General features: G+C 39.5%; 2 protein-coding genes across 3 annotated transcripts in view; both read right to left on the reverse strand.

Moving 5' to 3' along the window:
* Nucleotides 1–394: 394 nt before the first annotated feature.
* LOC124123086 (beta-galactosidase-like) overlaps nucleotides 395–24,132 on the reverse strand; it is a 43,770-nt gene continuing 20,032 nt past the window's right edge. The window contains exons 9-17 of the mRNA XM_048388894.1: nucleotides 24,067–24,107; nucleotides 22,947–23,071; nucleotides 22,023–22,097; nucleotides 19,441–19,527; nucleotides 9,351–9,455; nucleotides 8,321–8,455; nucleotides 7,806–7,912; nucleotides 7,071–7,197; nucleotides 395–2,227 (exon numbers count right to left, since the gene is read on the reverse strand). Of these exons, the coding sequence (XP_048244851.1) occupies nucleotides 2,012–2,227; nucleotides 7,071–7,197; nucleotides 7,806–7,912; nucleotides 8,321–8,455; nucleotides 9,351–9,455; nucleotides 19,441–19,527; nucleotides 22,023–22,097; nucleotides 22,947–23,071; nucleotides 24,067–24,107 (1,018 nt within the window). The 3' untranslated portion in view covers nucleotides 395–2,011. The remainder of the gene's footprint in view (nucleotides 2,228–7,070; nucleotides 7,198–7,805; nucleotides 7,913–8,320; nucleotides 8,456–9,350; nucleotides 9,456–19,440; nucleotides 19,528–22,022; nucleotides 22,098–22,946; nucleotides 23,072–24,066; nucleotides 24,108–24,132) is intronic.
* On the reverse strand, nucleotides 11,956–17,517 carry LOC125376825. Of its 2 annotated transcripts, none has more exons than XM_048388900.1 (3): nucleotides 15,782–17,511; nucleotides 13,694–13,834; nucleotides 11,956–13,307 (listed from the first exon to the last, which is right to left on the reverse strand). In XM_048388900.1, the coding sequence occupies exons 1-3, from the start codon at nucleotides 15,897–15,899 to the stop codon at nucleotides 13,285–13,287; spliced, it is 282 nt and encodes a 93-aa protein (XP_048244857.1). In that variant the 5' UTR covers nucleotides 15,900–17,511; the 3' UTR covers nucleotides 11,956–13,284. The 2 variants fall into 2 exon arrangements, with proteins under 2 accessions (XP_048244857.1, XP_048244854.1); XM_048388897.1 differs by lacking the exon at nucleotides 11,956–13,307 and adding an exon at nucleotides 13,315–13,451 and having other exon boundaries at nucleotides 15,782–17,517.

The following is a 24,132-nucleotide window of genomic DNA, read 5'->3' on the forward strand; positions in this document are numbered from 1 at the left end:
GTAAGAGGTGACTAACAGATCGGGTGGTCAGGCTCGCTGACTTGGTTGATGCATGTCATCGTATCCCAATTGCGTGGATCGATGCTCATGATGTCAAATCACTGGATTGTCTGGGCCTGACTCGATTATTTACAGACCGCCGTCATAAAGCTGGAATATTGAATATTGGAATAAACAAAACGAAGAAATAGTGTGTTTGGTTCAACCCTGGTGTGCACAGTATTTCAGTAACATCACCGCCTGTCAGCTTGATGTGGGAAGTAAGCCTGGAGTGAGGCAGGTCTCAGACATGAACAGATATGGGTATCATCAGCACACCTGTGGGGATCCATGCTCGCTCGCTCACTCACTCACTCACTCACTGGTTTCATATTATATATAACAAGCACAATAGTACATAAAATCTCTGTATTGCACAAATAAAACCGCAGGGTATATAGTTGTTCTGAATATAGTACACTTTTAGGCTAGGCTGTTCTGTTGCCATTCATCATGGAAATGAGTACAAATATACAGTAAACTACGGTTATAACGAACTAAAAGGGACCACTGATTTTAGTTCAATATAACCGTAGTTCATAATAAGCATATACCGGTATACAGCATACATACAGCAAATGGCTCCGACCAAAAAGTATGTTCATTATATCCGTCAGTTTGTTATAAGCATGTTTGTTATAAAGTACTTCACTGTAGCTCTATTCATGAACCCATCTAAATCAGGGAGTTACAGTCATGGCGATGAATGGTTTATCTGCCTTAACTCTGTTGGTCTCTGATACACCATTATTAGCTGATCTTACAAGTCAGAACATAATTTTACTAGATTTGGGCTTTCGGCTACAGTATTTGCAGACTGGTATTTCATTTTGTTGTTTTGAATTATTCCATTCAATGGTTGATCAAGCAAACACATTTACAGTCTTGCTGATTAATGGTTGATCAAGGGAAAAGGATTTACAGTCTTGCTGATTAATGGTTGATCAATTAAAGGTGTTTACAGTCTTGTTGATGAATGGTTGATTAAAAGTGTGTACAGTCTTGTTTATGAATCGTTGATTAAAGGTGTTTACAGTCTTGTTGATGAATGGTTGATTAAAGGTGTTTACAGTCTTGTTGATGAATGGTTGATTAAAGGTGTTTACAGTCTTGTTGATGAATGGTTGATCAATTAAAGGTGCTTACAGTCTTGTTGATGAATGGTTGATCAATTAAAGGTGTTTACAGTCTTGTTGATGAATGGTTGATTAAAGGTGTTTACAGTCTTGTTGATGAATGGTTGATCAATTAAAGGTGCTTACAGTCTTGTTGATGAATGGTTGATCAATTAAAGGTGTTTACAGTCTTGTTGATGAATGGTTGATCAATTAAACGTGTTTACAGCCGTGTTGATGAATGGTTGATTAAAGGTGTTTACAGTCTTGTTGATGAATGGTTGATTAAAGGTGTTTACAGTCTTGTTGATGAATGGTTGATCAATTAAAGGTGCTTACAGTCTTGTTGATGAATGGTTGATCAATTAAAGGTGTTTACAGTCTTGTTGATAAATGGTTGATTAAAGGTGTTTACAGTCTTGCTGATGAATGGTTGATTGAAGGAAGTTACAGTCTTGTTGATTAATGGTTGATCAATTAAAGGTGCTTACAGTCTTGTTGATGAATGGTTGATCAATTAAAGGTGTTTACAGTCTTGTTGATGAATGGTTGATCAATTAAACGTGTTTACAGCCGTGTTGATGAATGGTTGATTAAAGGTGTTTACAGTCTTGTTGATGAATGGTTGATTAAAGGTGTTTACAGTCTTGTTGATTAATGGTTGATCAATTAAAGGTGCTTACAGTCTTGTTGATGAATGGTTGATCAATTAAAGGTGTTTACAGTCTTGTTGATAAATGGTTGATTAAAGGTGTTTACAGTCTTGCTGATGAATGGTTGATTGAAGGAAGTTACAGTCTTGTTGATTAATGGTTGATCAATTAAGGGTGTTTACAGTCTTGCTGATGAATGGTTGATCAATTAAAGGTGTTTACAGTCTTGTTGATGAATGGTTGATCAACAAAGTGAATGCTGCAGGCGTGAGGACAGGGGGCGGACTCCAGCTCGAGGGCGAGGACTGTGTTGGAAGCAGGATGGGGCTTGAGGAAGGACAGGGGGACATATAGAGTCACCTGGGGGCCCAGGGTCGGCCAGTAGCCACCCACGTTGTTGCCATTGATGAACAGCTGTCCCTGCAAGGTATGGGTTAATTGTCAAACTGTGCCTCAAAATATCACATCACTATATCAGCATAGGTGTCACATGTTAGAGTCTGTCTTTGCCACCCAATCCCCGTTAGTTGCCTCTCGTGACAAGCATGGGTTGCTGAAGATCTATCCTCGCCTGGATCAACATGGGTTTATCAGCAGAAGTGTCGAGAGTAAGGTGTCTCTCCTGTGCTAGAGTGTCTCATATTAACATAGGTGTCAAGAGTAAGGTGTCTAACCTGTGTCAGGGTCTCATGTCAATGTAGCAGGGTGTGGAGTCATCCCACAGATGACATCCTTACCTTGTCAGCCTGCTGACGGGGTTAACCTCTTTGGTCATGTGGACAAGGCGTCCGACCTGTGATCAGAAGGTCCGTGGTTCGAATCCCATCATGGGACTCGGAAATGTTATGGCCGCTACAAATTTGGCGCCCAACGTGGGGCCGTTGGCTGTCACTCTGGACACAGGCTTCATCAACTTCATCGTGTTCTGGGGGTAATCCTTCATCACTGTTGAAGGATTCTTCATTGAAGATTCAGGATGTTTCTTCCATGCAACTTGTGGAAGTTTTGTGTGTAGCGTTGAGCTATAACTCTGACTAAAATTAAATCTTGATCCTCAATCGTCAGTGATCTACACTTTGTTATGACGTTGAACTTTTCGTCTGCATCAGTGCTAAAATTGAGGTGCTTCCTCCAATTCCTGGAAGTGTGACTTTTATTTTAACTGATTTACATGTATTTGTCATTTTGTTCACACATGAACTTTTGATCTGTGAACTGTGACCATGAACTTTGTTTACATTCTGAACTAAATTTTATCAGAATGTCATTAGTTGACTGTTTCATTGTATATATATATATGCTTGATATGTTCATCACCATTACTTGAACATTTTTGAAACTTTATCTTGTCACACTTGTGATCATCATATTTTCCACTTAGGAAGCACTGTTGACAACTGTAAAGTTGTACAGCTGTGTGACCCACTTGTTGCCATTCTGAGTTATCATTGCAGAATTCTCATTTAATTAAATTCTTATTTAAAATCAACCTATATCTTTACAGAATTTTGATAAATTCTATTTATACTGCCCTTTAACTGTGATAGCTAATTGTGATATATTGTAATTTTCATCTTCATTCAATGAATTTTATTAAATTAATTTGCAGTTTACTGGTATAAGATAAGCCATTTAATTTGTTAAGTCACTTGGATACCTTTTGGCAAAGTAAGTACCCTAAAATAGTTATTTCATATTTCTTACTTTAAATTTCTCACTCTTCTTTCCTGTCTGAAATATTTTTCACTGCTGGGAAATTCCTTATCTGCTCAACTAACATTTGCCATATCATGTCTTGTCCTTGTGCCGTCCTATTCATTCATACCATTTCATCATCTTAGTTCATCATTCAAATCAAAACAAATTCATTACTCTTGTGTTGATTACTTCTCGTTCGCAACTTATATATTGCTTCATACTTAGCACTTCCTTTGATGCTTAATGCAATCTGTCTTCTAATTGGCCACCCTGGTCCTCTACAGGTAGCTTCCTTCCATACCTGACTTCCTCCTCACTTCATGTGCTGCTGTTGAGGAGGAAGGACATTTTCTTTTCTTCAGGTATGGAATGGCCATATTTCAATCTGTTTTCATCTGCTTCTGTCAGAAATTAATATCTATATTAGGGTGCTGAATTAAATTGAATAATATATATATAATATCATTTAAAGTAATATTAAATTAGTAAATGGAATATTGATATTATAAAACTTGCTTGTAAAATAATTAACCACATGGTCCATTTTGGACCATGTGCTTTCCAAGTATCCTATAATGAACATATAACAGTAATTTAACATTAAAGTTAGTTTTAGTATAGTTTATCAATGGCTTTTGTACTTTTATATTTAAGATAAATAATACCTGTAAACTTGCAAATATATCACTTCATGTGCTGCTGTTGAGGAGGAAGGACATTTTCTTTTCTTCAGGTAGTTCTTCAACAGCAGCCACCCCCCTTGAAATAAATCCATTATCACCATCTGCCTGTGTCTGTGTTTCCCAACGGCCCGAGCCGGATAAAAACCACTACCCCGGCTACAAATTTGGCGCCCAACGTGGGGCTGAGCACGTTCATATTAAATTTGAGCAAAATAAGCCTCAGTACCCTACTATGCGGCCCGGGACGTGCCTTCTGTTGACGGGGGAGTATGTAGCAGGGTGTGGAGTCATCCCACAGATGACATCCTTACCTTGTCAGCCTGCTGACGGGGTTAACCTCTTTGGTCATGTGGACAAGGCGTCCGACCTGTGATCAGAAGGTCCGTGGTTCGAATCCCATCATGGGACTCGGAAATGTTATGGCCGCTACATCAACATAGGTGTCGAGTGTAAGGAGTTTAACTTGTCCAAGAGTTTCTTGTCAACGAAGGTGTCGAGTGTAAGGAGTTTACCTTGTGTTAGGGTCTCATGTTAACATAGATGTCGAGTGGAAGGCGTTTACCTTGTGCCAGAGTCTCATGTTAACATAGGTGTCGAGTGTAGAGCGTAAGGAGTTTACCTTGTGCCAGGGTCTCATGTCAACATAGGTGTCAAGTGTAAGGAGTTTACCTTGTGTCAGGTTTCATGTCAACATAGGTGTCGAGTGTAAGGAGTTTACCTAGTGTCAGGGTCTCATGTCAACATAGGTGTCGAATGTAAGGAGTTTACCTTGTGCCAGGGTCTCATGTTAACATAGGTGTCGAGTGTAAGGAGTTTACCTAGTGTCAGGGTCTCATGTCAACATAGGTGTCGAGTGTAAGGAGTTTACCTTGTGTCAGGGTCTCATGTTAACATAGGTGTCGAGTGTAAGGAGTTTACCTAGTGTCAGGGTCTCATGTCAACGTAGGCGTCAAGTGTAAGGAGTTTAACTTGTACCAAGGTCTCATGTCTACATAGGTGTCGAGTGTAAGGAGTTTACATTGTGCCAGTGTCTCATGTCTATATAGGTGTCGAGTGTAAGGAGTTTACCTTGTGCCAGGGTCTCATGTCTACATAGGTGTCGAGTGTAAGGAGTTTACCTTGTACCAAGGTCTCATGTCTACATAGGTGTCGAGTGTAAGGAGTTTACCTTGTGCTAGGGTCACATGTTAACATAGGTGTCGAGTGTAAGGAGTTTACATTGTGCCTGAGTCTCATGTCAATGTAGGTGTCAAGTGTAAGGAGTTTACCTTGTGCCAGGATCTCATGTCAACATAGGTGTCGAGTGTAGAGTGTAAGGAGTTTACCTTGTGCCAGGGTCTCATGTTAACATAGGTGTCGAAGTTAAGGAGTTTACCTTGTGCCAGGGTCACATGTTAACATAGGTGTCGAGTGTAAGGAGTTTACATTGTGCCTGAGTCTCATGTCAATGTAGGTGTCGAGTGTAAGGAGTTTACCTTGTGCCAGGGTCTCATGTCAACATAGGTGTCGAAGTTAAGGAGTTTACCTTGTGCCAGGGTCGCATGTTAACATAGGTGTCGAGTGTAAGGAGTTTACATTGTGCCAGAGTCTCATGTCAACATAGGTGTTGAGTGTAAGGAGTTTACCTTGTGCCAGGGTCTCATGTCTACATAGGTGTTAAGTGTAAGGAGTTTACCTTGTGCCAGGATCTCATGTCAACATAGGTGTCGAGTGTAGAGTGTAAGGAGTTTACCTTGTGCCAGGGTCTCATGTTAACATAGGTGTCGAAGTTAAGGAGTTTACCTTGTGCCAGGGTCACATGTTAACATAGGTGTCGAGTGTAAGGAGTTTACATTGTGCCTGAGTCTCATGTCAATGTAGGTGTCGAGTGTAAGGAGTTTACCTTGTGCCAGGGTCTCATGTCAACATAGGTGTCGAAGTTAAGGAGTTTACCTTGTGCCAGGGTCGCATGTTAACATAGGTGTCGAGTGTAAGGAGTTTACATTGTGCCAGAGTCTCATGTCAACATAGGTGTTGAGTGTAAGGAGTTTACCTTGTGCCAGGGTCTCATGTCTACATAGGTGTTAAGTGTAAGGAGTTTACCTTGTACCAAGGTCTCATGTCTACATAGGTGTCGAGTGTAAGGAGTTTACCTTGTGCCAGGGTCTCATGTCAACATAGGTGTCGAGTGTAAGGAGTTTACCTTGTGCCAGGGTCTCATGTCAACATAGGTGTCGAGTGTAAGGAGTTTACCTTGTGCCAGGGTCTCATGTCAACATAGGTGTCGAGTGTAAGGAGTTTACCTTGTGCCAGGGTCTCATGTCAACATAGGTGTCGAGTGTAAGGAGTTTACCTAGTGCCAGGGTCTCATGTCAACATAGGTGTCGAGTGTAAGGAGTTTACCTTGTACCAAGGTCTCATATCTACATAGGTGTCGAGTGTAAGGAGTTTACCTTGTACCAAGGTCTCATGTCTACATAGGTGTCGAGTGTAAGGAGTTTACCTTGTGCCAGTGACTCATGTCAACATAGGTGTCGAGTGTAAGGAGTTTACCTTGTGCCAGGGTCTCATGTCTACATAGGTGTCGAGTGTAAGGAGTTTACCTTGTGCCAGGGTCTCATGTCTACATAGGTGTCGAGTGTAAGGAGTTTACCTTGTGCCAGGGTCTCATGTCTACATAGGTGTCGTGTGTAAGGAGTTTACCTTGTACCAAGGTCTCATGTCTACATAGGTGTCGAGTGTAAGGAGTTTACCTTGTACCAAGGTCTCATGTCTACATAGGTGTCGAGTGTAAGGAGTTTACCTTGTACCAAGGTCTCATGTCAACATAGGTGTCGAGTGTAAGGAGTTTACCTTGTGCCAGTGACTCATGTCAACATAGGTGTCGAGTGTAAGGAGTTTACCTTGTGCCAGGGTCTCATGTCGACATAGGTGTCGAGAGGCTGAGACAGTGTGCTCGGCAGCGTGAACGTGCCCATGTACAGGGATGGTGTCAGAGGTGTCCTGTTGGTGTCGCTGCCAGCCTGCAATCTGTAGCGAGAAAAAGGTGTGTGTGATTATCTGAACAAACAGTGTTTCAATGCTTAGTAATTTTTGGAACATAAGATCAATTTATTATTTAATATTCAGCATGAGGACAGCTACTGACCTGGATGTTGAGCTTCTCATCGTGATGTTGAGCTACTGACCTGGATGTTGAGCCACTCACCAGGATGTTGAGCTTCTCATCAGGATGTTGGGCTACTGAGACAGATGTTGGGCTACTGAGACGGGTGTTGAGCTACTCATCAGGATGTTGAGCTACTGAGACAGATGTTGGGCTACTGAGACGGGTGTTGAGCTACTCATCAGGATGTTGAGCTACTGACACAGATGTTGGGCTACTGAGACGGGTGTTGAGCTACTCATCAGGATGTTGAGCTACTCACCAGGATGTTGAGCTACTCACCAGGATGTTGAGCTACTCATCATGATGTTGAGCTACTCACCAGGATGTTGAGCTACTCATCAGGATGTTGACCTACTGACCTGGATGTTGAGCTACTTATCAGGATGTTGAGCTACTCATCTGGATGTTGGGCTACTGAGACAGATGTTGAGCAACTGAGACGCATACTGAACTTCTGACATAGACTGACCTTGGTTTTGAGCTTCTGATATGGGCAGAACTATTGGCCAGACTGAGCGGGAACATCGTCCAGTGTTGGAGCACTACCTCTCCCAAAGTCACATTCCCAACTATACCCTGCAATGTGGAAAACAATTAAAACAGTTTTGATCCATGAGGCAGGGCCAAGAGGCAAACTTACCATAGACCATCCAGTCTTGTTTTCATATACCCTTACATCAGAAAAAAACAACTTCATAAGAAAATATTCACAGACCAGTTTGCCTTTCTAAAGTTTTAGGAATTTGCAACAATGTTTTTGAATGAGGAGACAAAGAAACTGTGTTTTCACAGCACAGCTACAGTAGTCTGAATCGACCGAACACTTAACCTTTGATTCAGGTGTCGAAACATCTTCTATATCTCCAGGCTCGCATTTCGGTAAACCTAAACTAAGCTCTCGACCCATCTCCGTGGTTCATGCATTCTCAAATTACCTGCCCTTGATTTCCTTAAGCCAATTTGATCCACAGAACAACCCCTTACCTTCTGATTCTTATTGATGTCATTGCCATAGAAAATTCTGCCTTGATTTTCAACAAGGATGTCAAGGTTGTCTCCCTTATGAAGAATGATGTTGAGATGGGTTGTCTCCCCTCTGACAAGGATGCCCTGCATCACCTGCAAGAGTGAGTCAGCTGGGTTTAACACTGTTTTGAGTGAGTAAGTAAGTATGGTTTTACGCCGCTTTTAGCAATATTCCAGCAATATCACGGCAGTACACTGCTTTTAACAGTATTCCAGTTGTATCACTGCGTGTCAGCTTGATATGGGAGGAAAGCAAGAAGTGATGCAGGTCTCAGACGTTTACCACTTCGGTGAAACCTACGAGCACGGAATGATGCTTACAAAATCACCTGGAACAACCATACAGAAACAAGTAATACACACAAATACAAATCTCTTTTAGATTATATTATTTACAAAAATTACGTTAAGGCCTATAATACTGACCAGGATAGATAGATAAACAACACTCAGCAATATTTCAGCTATATGACAGCGGTCTGTAAATAATCATGTCTAGACCAGATCATCCAGTGATTGATATCATGAGCATCAATTCACGCAATTGGAATCGATGATATGCATCAACCAAGTCAGCGAGACTGACCACCCAATCCCGCAACAGCGAGTAACTGGGTAGGGTCAGGTAATAGGGGGTGGAGTACCCGGGTAGTAAATTTGGACTCGTCCCAGGCCTAATACCAAACCATGGCTTCATGGTGGTAGAAAGTCTACAGTGCTCCCGGCTGGGCATGGTACCACTCTGGTAAAATCCTCTCTATCGGAATCTGTTTAAGTGACATCCATTCTGGTGAAACCCATTCTGTTGAAACCAACTTTGCATGGTGAAATCTACAAGCACTAGCATGCCGACAGAGCAAATAATAGATCCTGGATGGTTTTGGTCTATCCACAACCAGCAGAGCCTTGGCAGCAAAGGGAGACAACTCCACCCAGGTGTGGAGCTGCAGACCACAATGTCACCCTCTACACCACGGCCATGTAATACCTTGTTGATGATGACGTAACCTCTGTCGCGAACACCGTCAACCCACAATTCTTGGCTGACATAGGACTTCTCCGAGACATGGCGGTACAGGGTGAAACCATAGTATTGCAAGAACAAGGAGCATGGTGATCATGTTGTTGGTAAGAGGTGTAACGAGTCATCAAACTATTGATGCATTGCCAGTCATAATCTATTCATAAATTGCCACCAGACAATATGAGCTACCTCTTAATACATCAATCTGACAGGTTTTTTTTTGACATCATGTTGACAAAGGTAGAAATTCTGCAATGTTTGAATGTTGTTATATGACAGTGTATTTTATTGTTTAACCCTCTGGCTGCCACCTAAAAATAGCCTGTGTACTATCGCTGTGCCGAGTTTATTTGCGAGTGACGTTCTGGAAACTGCACACTTTCGTCTAAAAACGACGTAACGTAACAACGATAAAACCCACAATTTTCAAATTTCACACTATAACAGCACAACCATTTCCCTAACTGTCTATGTAAATATTGTAAAGCATTAACGTGATTAACAGTAGTTTATAGCTCGGCAAACGTATTGAATATGCGATTTTTTACAAAATGTCCATGGCGGCTGTTTTGTTGACATTGCGCACTGGATACTTTGAGCGTCTTGTCAGGTTGTAAATCTCCACCAATATAAAAACCAAAAACATTATGCGAAAGCCCGTTTGTTTCCCGATTACCGTGTTGAAAATGAAACATCTCCGTGGAAAATCGTCCGCGAAATCGTCGATTACGAATTTGTTCAAATATGTGTGACGCCATTTTGTCCGTAAATTAGTGAAATTGTAACGTTATCGTTTGCATATCATGTCGGAAAAAGCATATTAATGAAAAAACTATTTATGAGTAAGGAATAAAATCTTATCCCTAAAATCTGTGGTTTATTACCTACATGCTGATATAAATTGTAACGTGTAACCTTAGCTATGAAATTCAAAATTACGTACTTTTAGAAAGAAGAGAACGAAATCGCATTTCAAACTAAAACTTATACGCGGTGTTGTGTTTTCTTCATTGCAATAAATTATTTTTCTTTTCGGTCATTATTCATTTTTTAGTAAGAAAATCATACTATGTAATCTGCAAAGAACATGCCCTTATGCATGGCATATTTTTACTTTTCTTGCACCGAAAGGTATTCCTCACGGCTCATGTCAATCAGTTCACTGTAAATACTCCTACCAGGCGATGGCGGACATGTCCATTTGCACGTCGACGAAATTTGCATACAGACGATTGAACGAGTTAGTCTCGTATCTTTATGAATCCTTAATAACGTTGTTTTATTTTCATTTTTAACTAATAACGATTATACAAACACAAAACAATAAAAAAAATTCACATGAAGTAGAAACAATACGAAAATGCCTTTTGTGTTGTCGACAGCTTTAGTTTTGAATATTTCAAAATGTCGTCGACCGTGTTCAGCGGTGTTTGGGATTTTGGATTAACTATAACATCTTTGACAGCAACCGAGATAGTAAGTACATTTGAACATCATTCTGTAAGCAAAGCTTAGTGTTCTAGTGATGGTCTGAAATCTGTCGTAATTTGGAGATGATAAACGCATTGATTCATCAAAGATTCAAACGTTGCGATCTGGTCATATTTTCCCGATTTCCATCTCCGTCCCTGCTTACATCAGCAGCCACTGAGTGACCATCAAGCAGTATTAAAGACATGGATCCACTGATCACAAACCCAAAGGAACTGTATTAGCTAACATATATTACAGTCAGATGGATGTATATGTGATTTTTGTCATGAAATGTTCAAAGTATAATCAAAATTGATCTCTTTCGGGAACTTTTTGACGAATGATTTCCATGGCGATGTGGTAGACTAGCTGTTATGAATACCATTATCCGAAGTATATTTCAACGGACATTTAATACAAATCAAACCATGTATTCCTGGTAATGTTTGACGAATTTGAAAAAAAGGTAATCTATGAATAATTTGTAAACACCAAAAGGCACAGGTTACCCGCTCGAAAAAAACGGGCATCATTTCAGATTTGCGCAAGCCGGAACAAATACGTTCACGGCTTGCTGTCTTCTCTCACGTCCGCGCTTGCTCGTGGCATTTACCGCTAAAATTTATGGATTACATTATGTCTGTTGAGCGAACTTTATCAGAATACGTTACGGCAAAGACGTGGCAGTTGTCCAATAGTCCTTGCCAAACTGACCAATAGTTAAGGTATAATACGGACAAGAAGAAATGTTCAATTTTTAAGGGTTTATCATAATAAGGACTAGAAGTAAAAAGTTTCTTTAGTTCTGTAGATGTATGTAAGTCATTGGTTATAACATTGGAGAATCGATTTCCATATATCAATTAATAATTAAAAAGTATGCTTACATATGCATACATGAATAATCTGTGAACATTTTTGAATATTTTGTTAATATTCCAGAGGAACAACCACACTTTCATATGGCTGTAATTGGAAAGACTTTAGAAAATTATTTCTTATTCCAAGGTCCTTACTGTTATACTTACTGTCCTTAATGTACTTTATTTAATATTTTGAAAAGTATCATCAGTAACAAATCTTGTAACTGTTTAAATGAGATATATAAGACAAATGTACAAATCTCTCAATCTATACATATTTATTGACAGTATTTACATGTGAATAATATATAAACTATGTACAATAAAGTTTAAAAAAAGGGCCGCATCTTAGCTGGAATACTGCTGAAAGCGGCATGAATCATACTCACTCTATTTACATGAAGTACATAATTGTGAACAAAAGATCAATAATCCATATACAATGAATCGCCACGAATTAACTGGAATATTGTAAATGTGGCGTTGAATCATACTCATGCACCAACATGTCCTTTTATATATACACAAATCCATTTTCTATTTACAGTAAATATATATAATATATATCATTAATATAATTTAATCTATTTACAATGAATCGCTGTGATGTTGCTGCTATATTGCAAATAATTTGCTATATTGCAAATACAGCATGGAGTCATACTCTCACAGATATATCCTGAAATATATATATACACATTGAGTATTTACAGTAAGTACCAATATACAATATATACAATCTATTTACTAAGATTCGCTGCGATGTTGCTGGAATATTGCAGATTCAGTGGGAAGTCCTACTCATCAACAGATCCTTACAAACACACAATAATTACATGTACAATAAATATAGAACATAATATGAACATAAATACATTAAACTGCCATATTTTTGCAGGAATATTGCTAAAAGAGGCATAAGACAAACTCACTTCATTTACAATAAGTACATAATCATATACAATAGACAATGATCTATTTACAATGAATTGCCATGATGTTGCTGTTATATTGCAAATACGACGTTAGGTCATACTCTCTCACAAAAACATCCTTTAATATATATACACACATATGAAACATTTACAATAAGTACATAGATACAATAACTCGCTGTGATGTCGCTTGAATATTGCAAGTGCGGCGTAAGTCCTACTCACTCACTAGTTATTTACAATGAAGCACACAGATGGGGAAACTGCTTGAAGGGTTGATATGATGGAACATGAGTCATGTTCCATCATATGCCAGTACACACAGCCTTTCACTCTTCAATGTGATCAACTGTGTGATACTGACGGAAACAGCGTGCACAGAGACCAATGTGGTAGTCAGGACACCAGGTCCTGACCTTTCCTGCGGAGCCATCGAAGGTCCTCTGTCTCTTTCTGCAGAGAACACACTGTTTCCTCTTCCCTTGAGGCAGCACTTCTGTGAAGTGACGTCCGGTCAGTCGTCGGGAAGGAGGCTGGGTCCTGGGCCTGCCAGTCCTCCTCTTCACATGAGTGTTCCCGACGAGTGAGTGGAGAAGGGACATGTGGAAGTCCAGACGGGAGGTCGTTCTACCATGGGTGTTCAGGAATGTCTGATAGGCAAATGAAATGAGTATGAAACATTAAAATCAAACATTATGAAATAGCTGTTCAGAAGATAAGGTCGAACAAATCAACACCTCCATCCCCTCCTCTGAGTTGCTGTTCAAAATAGCATATAGGAGGGGCATGGTAATCTGAAACATATATCATAATTTATTACATGAATTATTATAAATCATGCTGACATATATCATTGTATTTGATACATGTACATGTAATGATAATCTTAATATCATACAACTTATATCCACATTTATACCTAAACGAGACACCAAATATGAAACAATTCCTTACTTAGTTTTGGATGACAGGCATTGTCTATGTTGATTATGAATTCATGCACTTAATGATATTTGTATTTATCAATTCTTGTTACCTGGAGGGTTGACAGGGCCGCACTCCTCGGCAAAGTCAATGCTGTTGCCGAGGTCAAAGCTGTCTGTGTCCAGCACGGGCGGCCAGGGGCCACGGACCATTGGTTTGGCCCCTGCCTCTTCTTGGTTATTTTCCTCGTGATCTGAAATTTGAAATAATGCTTCTTATTAATAATGTCCTTTTCAATCACATATAAAAGTGCTAAGGGAAAGGATTCCTTGTTAAAAGATAGATATGTGTAGTGTGTCAATGCATTCAAATAACATAGGAGCATGGAAAAAGCATGTATGAATCATTCCACTTCACAGACCATATCCTGGACAGAGTAAAACTGTATTATCAAAATTCAAATATCATGAAATTTAAAAGCTTTTCAAATAATTTTGAATAATGACATGGTTGAAAATTAAAGCATAAGAATTAAGAGGTTGCAGATAAATTAATGCAATCACAATAGTGAGGACATGGTTAGCTTTGTTTATTTGTTTGCCTCTTTAGTATTTTTTTATGTGATGCTTAACACCGAAATCAAAATGAAGGGTTGGAACTAAAATACTTTACAAGACAGGGTAAAATTCCATTGTACTGTTAAAACAATGGGAAGATTTGGAAATTTGTCTACAGATAAGTGAGCTGGTATTAATTTCCATGTCATTGTCCTGATTATATATTTGCAAAACAGTCTAATAGTTAAGGTATCATAAGCACTAGTAGACATTTGCCAATTTTATAGGGTTTTGTTATACTCATCATTATAATATATGGACTAGTGGACTAAAATGTTAGTTTCTATCGCTGAATTTGCAAATTTTCATGGATGTTTCTTATCATAATTGGAACTAAGCAACTGCTGACTCATGTTTTCTTGGTGATCAAGGGGAGATAATGTGATTTGTTTATGTCCTATAATATCTCCCTTGGATACATACTTTTTGCAAATTGCTTCATGGAAGTTTGTCATTTCTCCAATTTATTTTATGTTTGTTATCAATCTTAAATTTAAATAAAGATATAAATATATCACATATATATATACATATAGACCTATAGACATATATTAAGTTTATTGAAGGAAATGTTTCAGACCCTGTAGATCTAGTGAATATTTAACAACACAGTATCAATATTCATGTGGCAACTTTATTTTCGTCAAGGCTAATATTTTGCTTGTAATTAATATGTATAACCTGTGACCTTTTTAGTTGGGTACAGATTAAACATGTTGAAAGACTTATTCTTCATTACTACAACATAAAGATAAGATTAGGATATATGTGCTCCACATGAATGTATTAATGAAAACTGAAGGGCTTCCTTGAGTAGTCACAGGGAAACAATTGTGTAATCATGATGCAAACATTTCAAGGGTGAGAACTAAAATCAAAAGCTTTACAATGATGCTAAATTTTAAAAAAAAAATTGGCCATAGCTTCCACGTCTCCGGGCTACCTGCCCGGTGAGGGAACATTTGTTCAGTGCGCTGACCCCCCAACCCATTGGCACAAGGACAACAGTCACTTGGTGCAATGCCACTCCCCTTTCCCCTTAGTAAGTTATAGTAAATGTTAATCTACATCATTTAGATATATTTATAACATTTAACATTTAAAATTATGAAACATATTCATTTATTTTTAAAATTTCAAAATAACTTAGACATTTTAGATTTTTTAGGAATGACTCACTATACTCATTTAAAAATATGGCTTCATGTCCAAAGTGTGAACTAGTGTGTCCTTCAAGATAAATTTAATTTTTAACAAAGACATTTTTCCATTAATATTACTGAGCTTTACCAAAAGCATGTGTAGGCCACATGTAGACATGTTAAAACTTCACTACCATGAGAGACTTTCTTTCAAATCAATTTCATGAAATACTAAACAAGGTAGTTTGCTGTTTCTACTATGACTATCATGGTATGGTAGATATTTTTAACATTTTAAACATCACAACTATCACGAGTAGATCTAGCCTACAATTTCGAAAAATGCTAAAAAAAAAATAACAAATTCTTATTCCCGCCATTGCTTTTACACTGACAGTACACCTACTCAATTATTAATGAAAATGAATTAATGTTACTTACCGCTTATCTCTTCCTGGGAGTCGGACTCGGAGTCGGAATCGAGAGAATCGACGGATATGTCCGACTCGAAGTCCGACTCCCCCAAATCATCGTCGTCGCCAATTCCCACCGCAGACATTATTCCTTCTTGGTGGACAGCTTCGATCGCAATGTTGTCGTCTGTCACATGGGGCTATTTTTATCCCTATGCATATTCATGCTCTCGGCGGGAGGCGAACGTTTTTTTTATATTTGATTTGTGTTCATCGCGCTGATTCGATAAACAAAGCACGAAGATAAAGATTAAAGCATATAATGTATAAATATGTACATTGGATGTCATATTTAACACTGTTGGTGATTTCAACATCAAACTTTATTTTGTTTTACTCGGGCACCTGTAACCTCTGTGACGTTGCATGTCAAAGGTCGCGGGTCACGGTATTTCGTTCCAGACGAACAATCGGAAATTTGCCGCTCTTGCCAACCCCGTTATGGTGGATGATTGAAACCAACTGTCGATAACCGTAACAGCTTCATTTGTATTCGTGAAATAAAAAAACTTAGTCTTGCAATAATAATAAGGTATTTAACAATAACAAACCGCATGAATACAAATTTACATACTGAAATTAAACGAAAGATTATTAATAATTTAGTAATGAATTCTACTGTCAAAGAGCTAGCTATTTATATTTAGACATACGAACTAATAATAAATATATAGATTCATCGGGGACCGGTATTCAAGTAATTTTAACTGACATTTACACGTTCATAATTCAACATCATATAGTTCTTGTTTATATACTTATATAACCAATAAATTATAAATATATTCGACACTGCATAAGATCCTATATGCCGTTGCTACCAACCTACTTTTCAACGTCTTGTAATAAATTGGGTCGCCTCATTAAACATACGAAAACGTGACTTACATATAATCAGTCACAAAACATGAACAACACAGACCCAAGAGGGTGTGTCAAGGTTTACCATGTGCGTTTTCGTTTCTTCTGGGAGACATGCTTTTGACTTGTTTTCTCTCATGAAAAGTACCGCTAAGCGACCTTCAACTTCGGTCGCCATTTTGTTTTAAGTTTCGGCTAAAAAGTTGCGGTACCTTTTCTGTGTTTTTGCAGAATTTGAGGTTTAGGAAGCATGAATGGAATTTCTAAGTATACGTATGAATATGAGGAGTGGCACATTTTCACACAGACTGTTTTTAAAAGATGTCAGTAGGTATGTATAACTGTATGAATGTTTTTGAATACGCTTTGATATGAATGTGATGAACGAGGCCTTGAACAAATACTGTAAAAAAAATATATACACTCCATTCACCATCGATACACTGGGCATTTAGTTGGTTTCATTAGCTAATTAATACATAGATGCGTAGATATTTGACCATTTTCAATCTTTTAACCAAAATATTTATGAAGGTTTCAAACATTCCTTCGCATATGGATTTTCAATCAGTCGGTGCAATTTGTTCGAAATGAAAAAATATTTCAATGGCGGCACATTTGAACGAAAGTGTAAACAAGGGGAATTTGACTAACTCCATATGCGTTATTTATTGACAGTAGAGTTGTGAAAATGACACAGATGTGATGGAAATTTACTGCTTTTTGCGATGTTGCAATTGCTATGGGCTTGGGGTAATCCAAAAATATTTTATTTCAATTCTTTTAACATGATGTTTCAGAAGGACATATATGTCCCTCTGGCACAGCAACTGTGTTTTGTGTAGGGACATATATGTCCAAATGGCATCCAGGGGGTTAAACTTGATTGTAACAGTGTCACATTGTTTCTGTTGAGAATCGGTAGATGTTCATTACATTGTGTTTAGACAGTAATTAGTCATCAGGAAGTTACTATATTTAGATGCTAGTGTGGTGTGTGAACTTCCGGTCTGTATACCGCGGATGGTGATATTATGTATAGAAACATATGGAATTTCTGTAATGTTCTATGTTATGGAACTTTCCAGTTGCTGGTAGGTTGTAATAAGGGGGCAGTGGCGTGTTTGCGCATCTCCCACTCTTTTCGTCGCTTCGGTAACCAAATTCATGTGAGGATCACTCATCATTCCTGATTCCCTGACTAGCCCCTCTTGGAAACTTGACCACTGTCGCTGCTGGGTGCATATATTATTATCACTGACATCGAGTAGGGTCGGGTAATAGTGGGGTTGGTACCCGGGTTGTAAATTGGACTCGTCCCAGCCATACAGAATACTATTGCAGTAGTTAAACTGTCAGCCCTACATTTAACTGTCTGAGGGAAATGCCAGCATGGAGACTACGGACAACGGAATGCAGTAGCTGCAGGCTTGTGAAAAGAGCGAGTGAGTGAGTATGGTTTTATGCCGCTTTTTGCAATATCATGGCGGGGTACACCAGAAATTGGCTTCACACATTGTACCCATGTCGGGAATAGAATCCGCGTGACGAGCGAACACTCAATCCACTAGGCTACCCAACCGCCCCATGGATCTATGACATCACATGTCATGCATTCATGACCGTCGGTTCACACAACATAAGAATATGTTCGTTTTTTTATCCAACCAATCTAACATCTCTTGAATATGAGTAATTCTACATATATTAACCAACATGTATGGTATTCGCCTTTCTTTTGTCAGTTAGAAAAAGTTTCATTGAGAATAATTGTGTCATTGATGTTAGCAATCAGGAGGAGATGTATAGTCACATAGCGACCTTTTCATGATGATAGTGAGGAATATAGTAGGGCTGGGACGAGTCCAAATTTACTACCTGGGTACCCACTCCCCTATTACCCGACCCTACCCGGGTACCCACTGTAGGTCTCAGGAGCTGTCTCAAAATGTCCCTTTGGGAACATTTTTAGCATAGCCCTGGCAAAACGTATTTAGATACATGTATTAAACAATCTGGTCATGCATACACTGAAGTTGACTTAAGTTATATCTTATTCAACCATATGAAAAATCAGAAGGAATGGATGCTTAGTCAGAAAGAAATGCGAACATTAGTGACTTGTAGTGTAACCATAGAGTTCTTGATAATTTTTGTCATTAAACTATATATCACATGACTAACCATGGGTCCGGGTAGTCCTGTGGGTACCTGGGTCCTACTCAGTACCCACCCGACCCGGTACCCGATTTACCCGTCCCAGCCCTAGTATATAGTCACATGGTAACACCTTTGCAATATTCCAGCCATAAGAAAGTGACCTGTTGATAGAGTCTGGACCAGTCAGGGTACGTCATCAACCAAGACACTGAGTGACCACCCAATCCGTGGGGAGCACGGGTGGCCCAGTCGTCTAAGGTGCTGCGATTCGCTGTGCAGAGTTGCGTCCCTTGGGCACGCCAGAAACCTATGATTGTGGGTTCGAATCCCGGTTCGCCCCGATTATGTTTCTAGGTTTGTCAGCACCATACCCGTGCTCGTGGGTTTCACCGAAGTGGTAAACGTCTGAGACCTGCATCACTTCAGGTTTCCTCCCACATTAAGCTGACACGCCGCGATATAACTGGAATACTGTTAAAAACGGCGTAAAAACCAACTCACTCACTCACTCACTCACTCACTCACTCACTCACTCACCCAATCCGTAGGTCATACAACAAGCAGAGATTACTGGGGACCAGTTCTAAGGAGACCTGATATAGTGACCTGATGTATATCCTCCATACAGAGCGGGTAGACAGACTTGACAGGTCGCAGGGTCACAGAGGGCAGGACATCCAGGATATCACCGACCTGTAACACAAGATATAGCCACTGTCAGACACAAGATATCAACCAGTAATGTGTGATATACACCAGATATCTACCTGAAACATGTGATATACACCGGGGCCTCATTCCACAAAGCCAACTTTGCGCTCAGGTGATTGTAAGTCCCATACTTTAACATTGGCTTACGATAGTCGTAGCACTAAGATCGCTTTGAGGAACGGGGCCAAGATATCTACCTGTAACATGTGATATACACCAGATATCAATCTGTAACACAGTACACATAGGAAATAGCTGACCTCCCTAACACTATTGTGATGTGATCCTATTGTTCTTAAGGTTTCTTCAAATACAGTCATGCCTCATTTATACAGACACTTGCGTCATTTCACAATTTGTCCGTATAAACAAATTTCCGTATAACTGAAACCAGCTTCTTACTGGAAGAGTTACTTCCCTTCAATTATGCAACTCATGACAGATGACAGAGCAAACAGATACATCCACTCAATCTTTATTCAAGACATACATGTTTAAAAAAATCTGTCATTGAAGTTTGAACTTTACCACATTTTGAGGTTTGAATTTTAAACAATAATTCCAAATTGTCCAGATCGCCTGTGTTCTCGTAATATGTAATCAAGGTCTCTATACAAGCACAAGCTTCCTTCCATCCTACATGATACACTATGTCTGGATTTGAATCGAATGAGCCACCCACGAGAATATGCAAAGTCAGAAATGTCCATTTTGCCACCAAAATCGCGAGACGCCATATTAATCGAATGGGATTACATGTACAATAAACAAGCTCGTCTCAAACGTAACTCAGTGTCACTTGGTTAATTGACTTCTCAAGAATCAAAGGATTACCACCAGAGGAAGGATTACCACCAGCAGAAGTGTATTGTCCGGGTAAGTGAGACAATTTTGTGTGCATTTCAGTGTTTCGTGTATGAGAATGACCATCCGGTTCCGGAAACTGAATTTCCGTATATACGGGTAAATTTATATAGTAATTATTTCGTTTTGAATGAAAATCGTCCGGGAACCGAAGTTTTCGGATATCTGAAGTCTGAATAAGCGGGGCATGACTGTAGTGGTAAGCCTGCAAACTCATTTGCTGGTATCCATTCCTCCATTCTCGGAGAATGCCCTGTAACTTAAATGAAGAGTGTTACATCATCAAAGTTTCATAAATATCCTTGCAATATGCATCTATATTTTCAACTGGTCTTAAGTCACAATTTTTTACATGAAAATTCTGCGACATGAATTGAACCTTCCACCTGACATATCCTGTATAGTATCATAACCCACTGTTTCCCTTCTGAGCCACCAGGGCAAGTAATGACAGGTGTTCAGTCTTACATGTCATGACTTCAGTTGTCTGCATGCTGCACATGGTCTTTTTCTCACCCGCTCTCATTGAATTTGTTTTATACCATGACTACTGTATTGTTTCCCTATAAGGTATCCCAATGTATTTTCTATGTGGTATTTCTGGCATTTAGACCATAAGTTCATGAGTTAGTTACACACCCTCCTCAGTGTTGGTTGAAAATGAAAAATCTTCGACCATTGGGCTTTTCCCTCTCTGATGTTTTTATATTTCCAAACAAAACTGAGGAGGAGTGTTTTAACACTAACAAAACACATATCAATGTATATCACGATACACACAAGATATATCTGATCTGTAACACATTAGGTGAGGAGAAATGGGGTTTAACGTCGCGTCCAAGATTATTGCACTTATATAGCGACGTGCATGTACGTGTGTGTGTGTTTGTGTGGCTGCTTGTACTAGTCCGGACTGATGCCGATTTATAGTGCTAGCTCACTGAGATACCATGCCGCAGTTTAACATGAATATCCCACTCAGACACAGTATACTGACTCCAAGCCTACCAGTCCTTGTTTTAGCCCCTTAATGCCGAGCGTCAGACAGGGTAACAACAAGTACCATCTTTTAACGTCTTTTGGTATGACGCGGCCGGGGATCGAACTCCGGACCTTGCGCTCTCTGGGCAGACGCTCTACCACTAGTCACGGAGGTGGTCAACAAATGAATGTGTTGAATCACATGATGATGTGAAGTCATTGCACAAACCCATGAGTAGCAGCAATATGGTAATTATGTTCATTATAAATACAAGTGCGCAAAAAGAAGAAATCTAAAATACGTTTCATTATAATTTTTATTTAGACTTATTTATATTTTGAACAAACATGAAATAATAATGGTCACCGAAAACATCACGTTAATCATTGTAGTTGGCCGAGTAGGCTGACTTGGTTAATGCATGTCATCGTTTACCAATTGCGTCGATCTACCACTAGACCACAGAGGCGGTCCTGTAACACATTAAACAAACTATGGCCCACGAGGCCATGACCCATTCAATTTCAGGGCTAGGACTGTTATAAGTCTGTGCTAAAGTAGCAGAATTATGATCATTTAAGCACTATAAAAACATTTTGGAACACGACCCTGGTCACACAGTTATTCTCACCAACTTCAGCCTCACTTGACCGTACGCAAACTTCACCGTGTCAGGCGGGACTGGTTCAACTGGCCGCTTCACATACTGGAACAAACAGAGTGAGTGAGTGAGTTGGGTTTAACGCCGCTTTTAACAGTATTCCAGTTATATCGCGGCGTGTCAGCTTAATTTGGGAGGAAAGCCCGAAGTGATGCAGGTTTCAGACGTTTACCACTTTGGTGAAACCCACGAGCACGGGTATGGTGCTGACAAACCTAGAAATATAATCGGGGCGAACCGGGATTCGAACCCACAATCATAGGTTTCTGGCATGCCCAAGGGACACAACTCTTTCAGTCAGGTGATCTATACGCGAGATAGGTGAACGTCAAAGGTCACAGCTTGATCAAATATCGAAATGTGCCCCAAAAACATATTTCATATTTAAGAACAAACTAAAAACTTCCTGAATATTAACTTTCATAAAGATACATGCAGAAACAGCAGACTACCAGGTAAAAATGACAATTCTGTGAAATACCATATCTGGGACGACTCACACAAAGTTTCAGCCCCACAGGCCTTGAAGTTTCTGACTGATGTCAAAAATGCAGTAACTCGAGGTCAATCACTGGATTGTCTGGTCCAGACTCGATTATTTACTGACCACTGTCATATAGCCGGAATATTGCTGAGAGCGGCGTTAAACAACAAACAAACAAACAAACAGTAACTCAAGAGGAGACGAAGAAAATGTATAAGTGCAAAATTCCAAAAAATGAAAACTATATTTTTTATATTGAGCGAGTTTGGTTTAACACCGCTTTGAAAACTATCACCGTGTGTCAGTTTGATGTGCGAGGAAAGCCTGAAGTGAGGCATTTGCCACTTTGGTAAAAATTCTGACAATGGCAATAATGAAGAGACAGATATGAAGAGGCAGATATTTCTCACTTTATACACAACTTTGCGTATCGCGTGGTACTTCTCCCCCAGATCTCCTGCCTCCGACATGGGAGCCCCGTGGTCGTACGTCGTCGTGGCAACTTTCACCTTGCTCCCCTTTCCTGATAAACTTCCTGAAACACACAACGTCTGCTTCTGATGCGGAACACAGATATCCGATTGTTACATCATCAATAAACCAAGAGTCATCAGAAGATGACAAATCCCCCCTGCCCCCACAAATACGAAAGTGAGTGAGTGAGTGAGTATGGTTTTACGCCACTTTGAGCAATATTCCAGCAATATCACGGCAGGGAACACCACAAATGGGCTTCACACATTGTACCCATGTCGGGAATTAAACCCGGGGCTTCAGCGTGACAAGTGAACGCTTTAACCACTAGGCTACCCGACTGACCCCACAAATACGAAAGAACAAATCATCTGACTGTTACAGTAAGTCCAACTTGATGAGAGAATTTCTATCTAATCTGACTGTCTGTATACAAGAGTAGTTATTCAGCTATCAAAACTATACCATGGAACTGGGGATTCGGAACTTTGGATTTTCAATTCCTCAAAAATACAATACCTCTCTGATACGATACATCTGATATGAAACCTCTCCAATATGATACTGAGGAGTCCTCAGATCTTGACACAGACAGGTATTGTATCAGATTAACAATCTGATTTTAATGAGATTGGGACAGATAACTGAAGGGGTTGGGCCCTTGGGTCCTTTGGTCCATGTTTTGCATAATGACTTCGCCAAGAGTAATCATGTAATTGTTTTGTAATGACAAAATTCATAAATAAAAAGCTGACTTTCAACTTCACAGTCCCGATCATGAAGTGTTTGTTTGAACGGAGCTTCTTCAGAAAAAGCATTGTATTGCTCCAGCATGTTGCTTTATTGTCAACAAAGTCAATATTGATCATACGACAGGCCAGCATTCAAGGTCAGTGTGAGTGACTTGACCAAACCTTTGCAGGTCAATTTTCTTTTGTTAGGGCAGTATTGAAATCTATGATTCTATCACATGACATGGATTAACCTATGAAACTCAAAGATTCTCAACTGAGGTATAACAATATATATTGTTACCATGGCTACACTCAGACTTACCACTTGAATACCCAAAGTTGGTTCCTCCTTCAAACATATACCTACAGAAGAGACAAACACACTTTA

The sequence above is a fragment of the Haliotis rufescens genome, unplaced genomic scaffold (assembly GCF_023055435.1).
Source record: "Haliotis rufescens isolate VD_foot unplaced genomic scaffold, xgHalRufe1.0.p SCAF_10, whole genome shotgun sequence".
NCBI lineage: Eukaryota > Metazoa > Mollusca > Gastropoda > Lepetellida > Haliotidae > Haliotis > Haliotis rufescens.

Bases quoted from the DNA above. Each gene is read 5' to 3' on its own strand.
- LOC125376825 (XM_048388897.1), bottom strand. From the start codon at position 15,899: ATGTCTGCGGTGGGAATTGGCGACGACGATGATTTGGGGGAGTCGGAC. The intron at 13,835-15,781 runs GTAAGTAACATT...TTCAAATTTCAG, and splicing joins CTCCCAGGAAGAGATAAGCG to ATCACGAGGAAAATAACCAA. The intron at 13,452-13,693 runs GTAACAAGAATT...TATATGTTTCAG, and splicing joins CGGCCCTGTCAACCCTCCAG to ATTACCATGCCCCTCCTATA.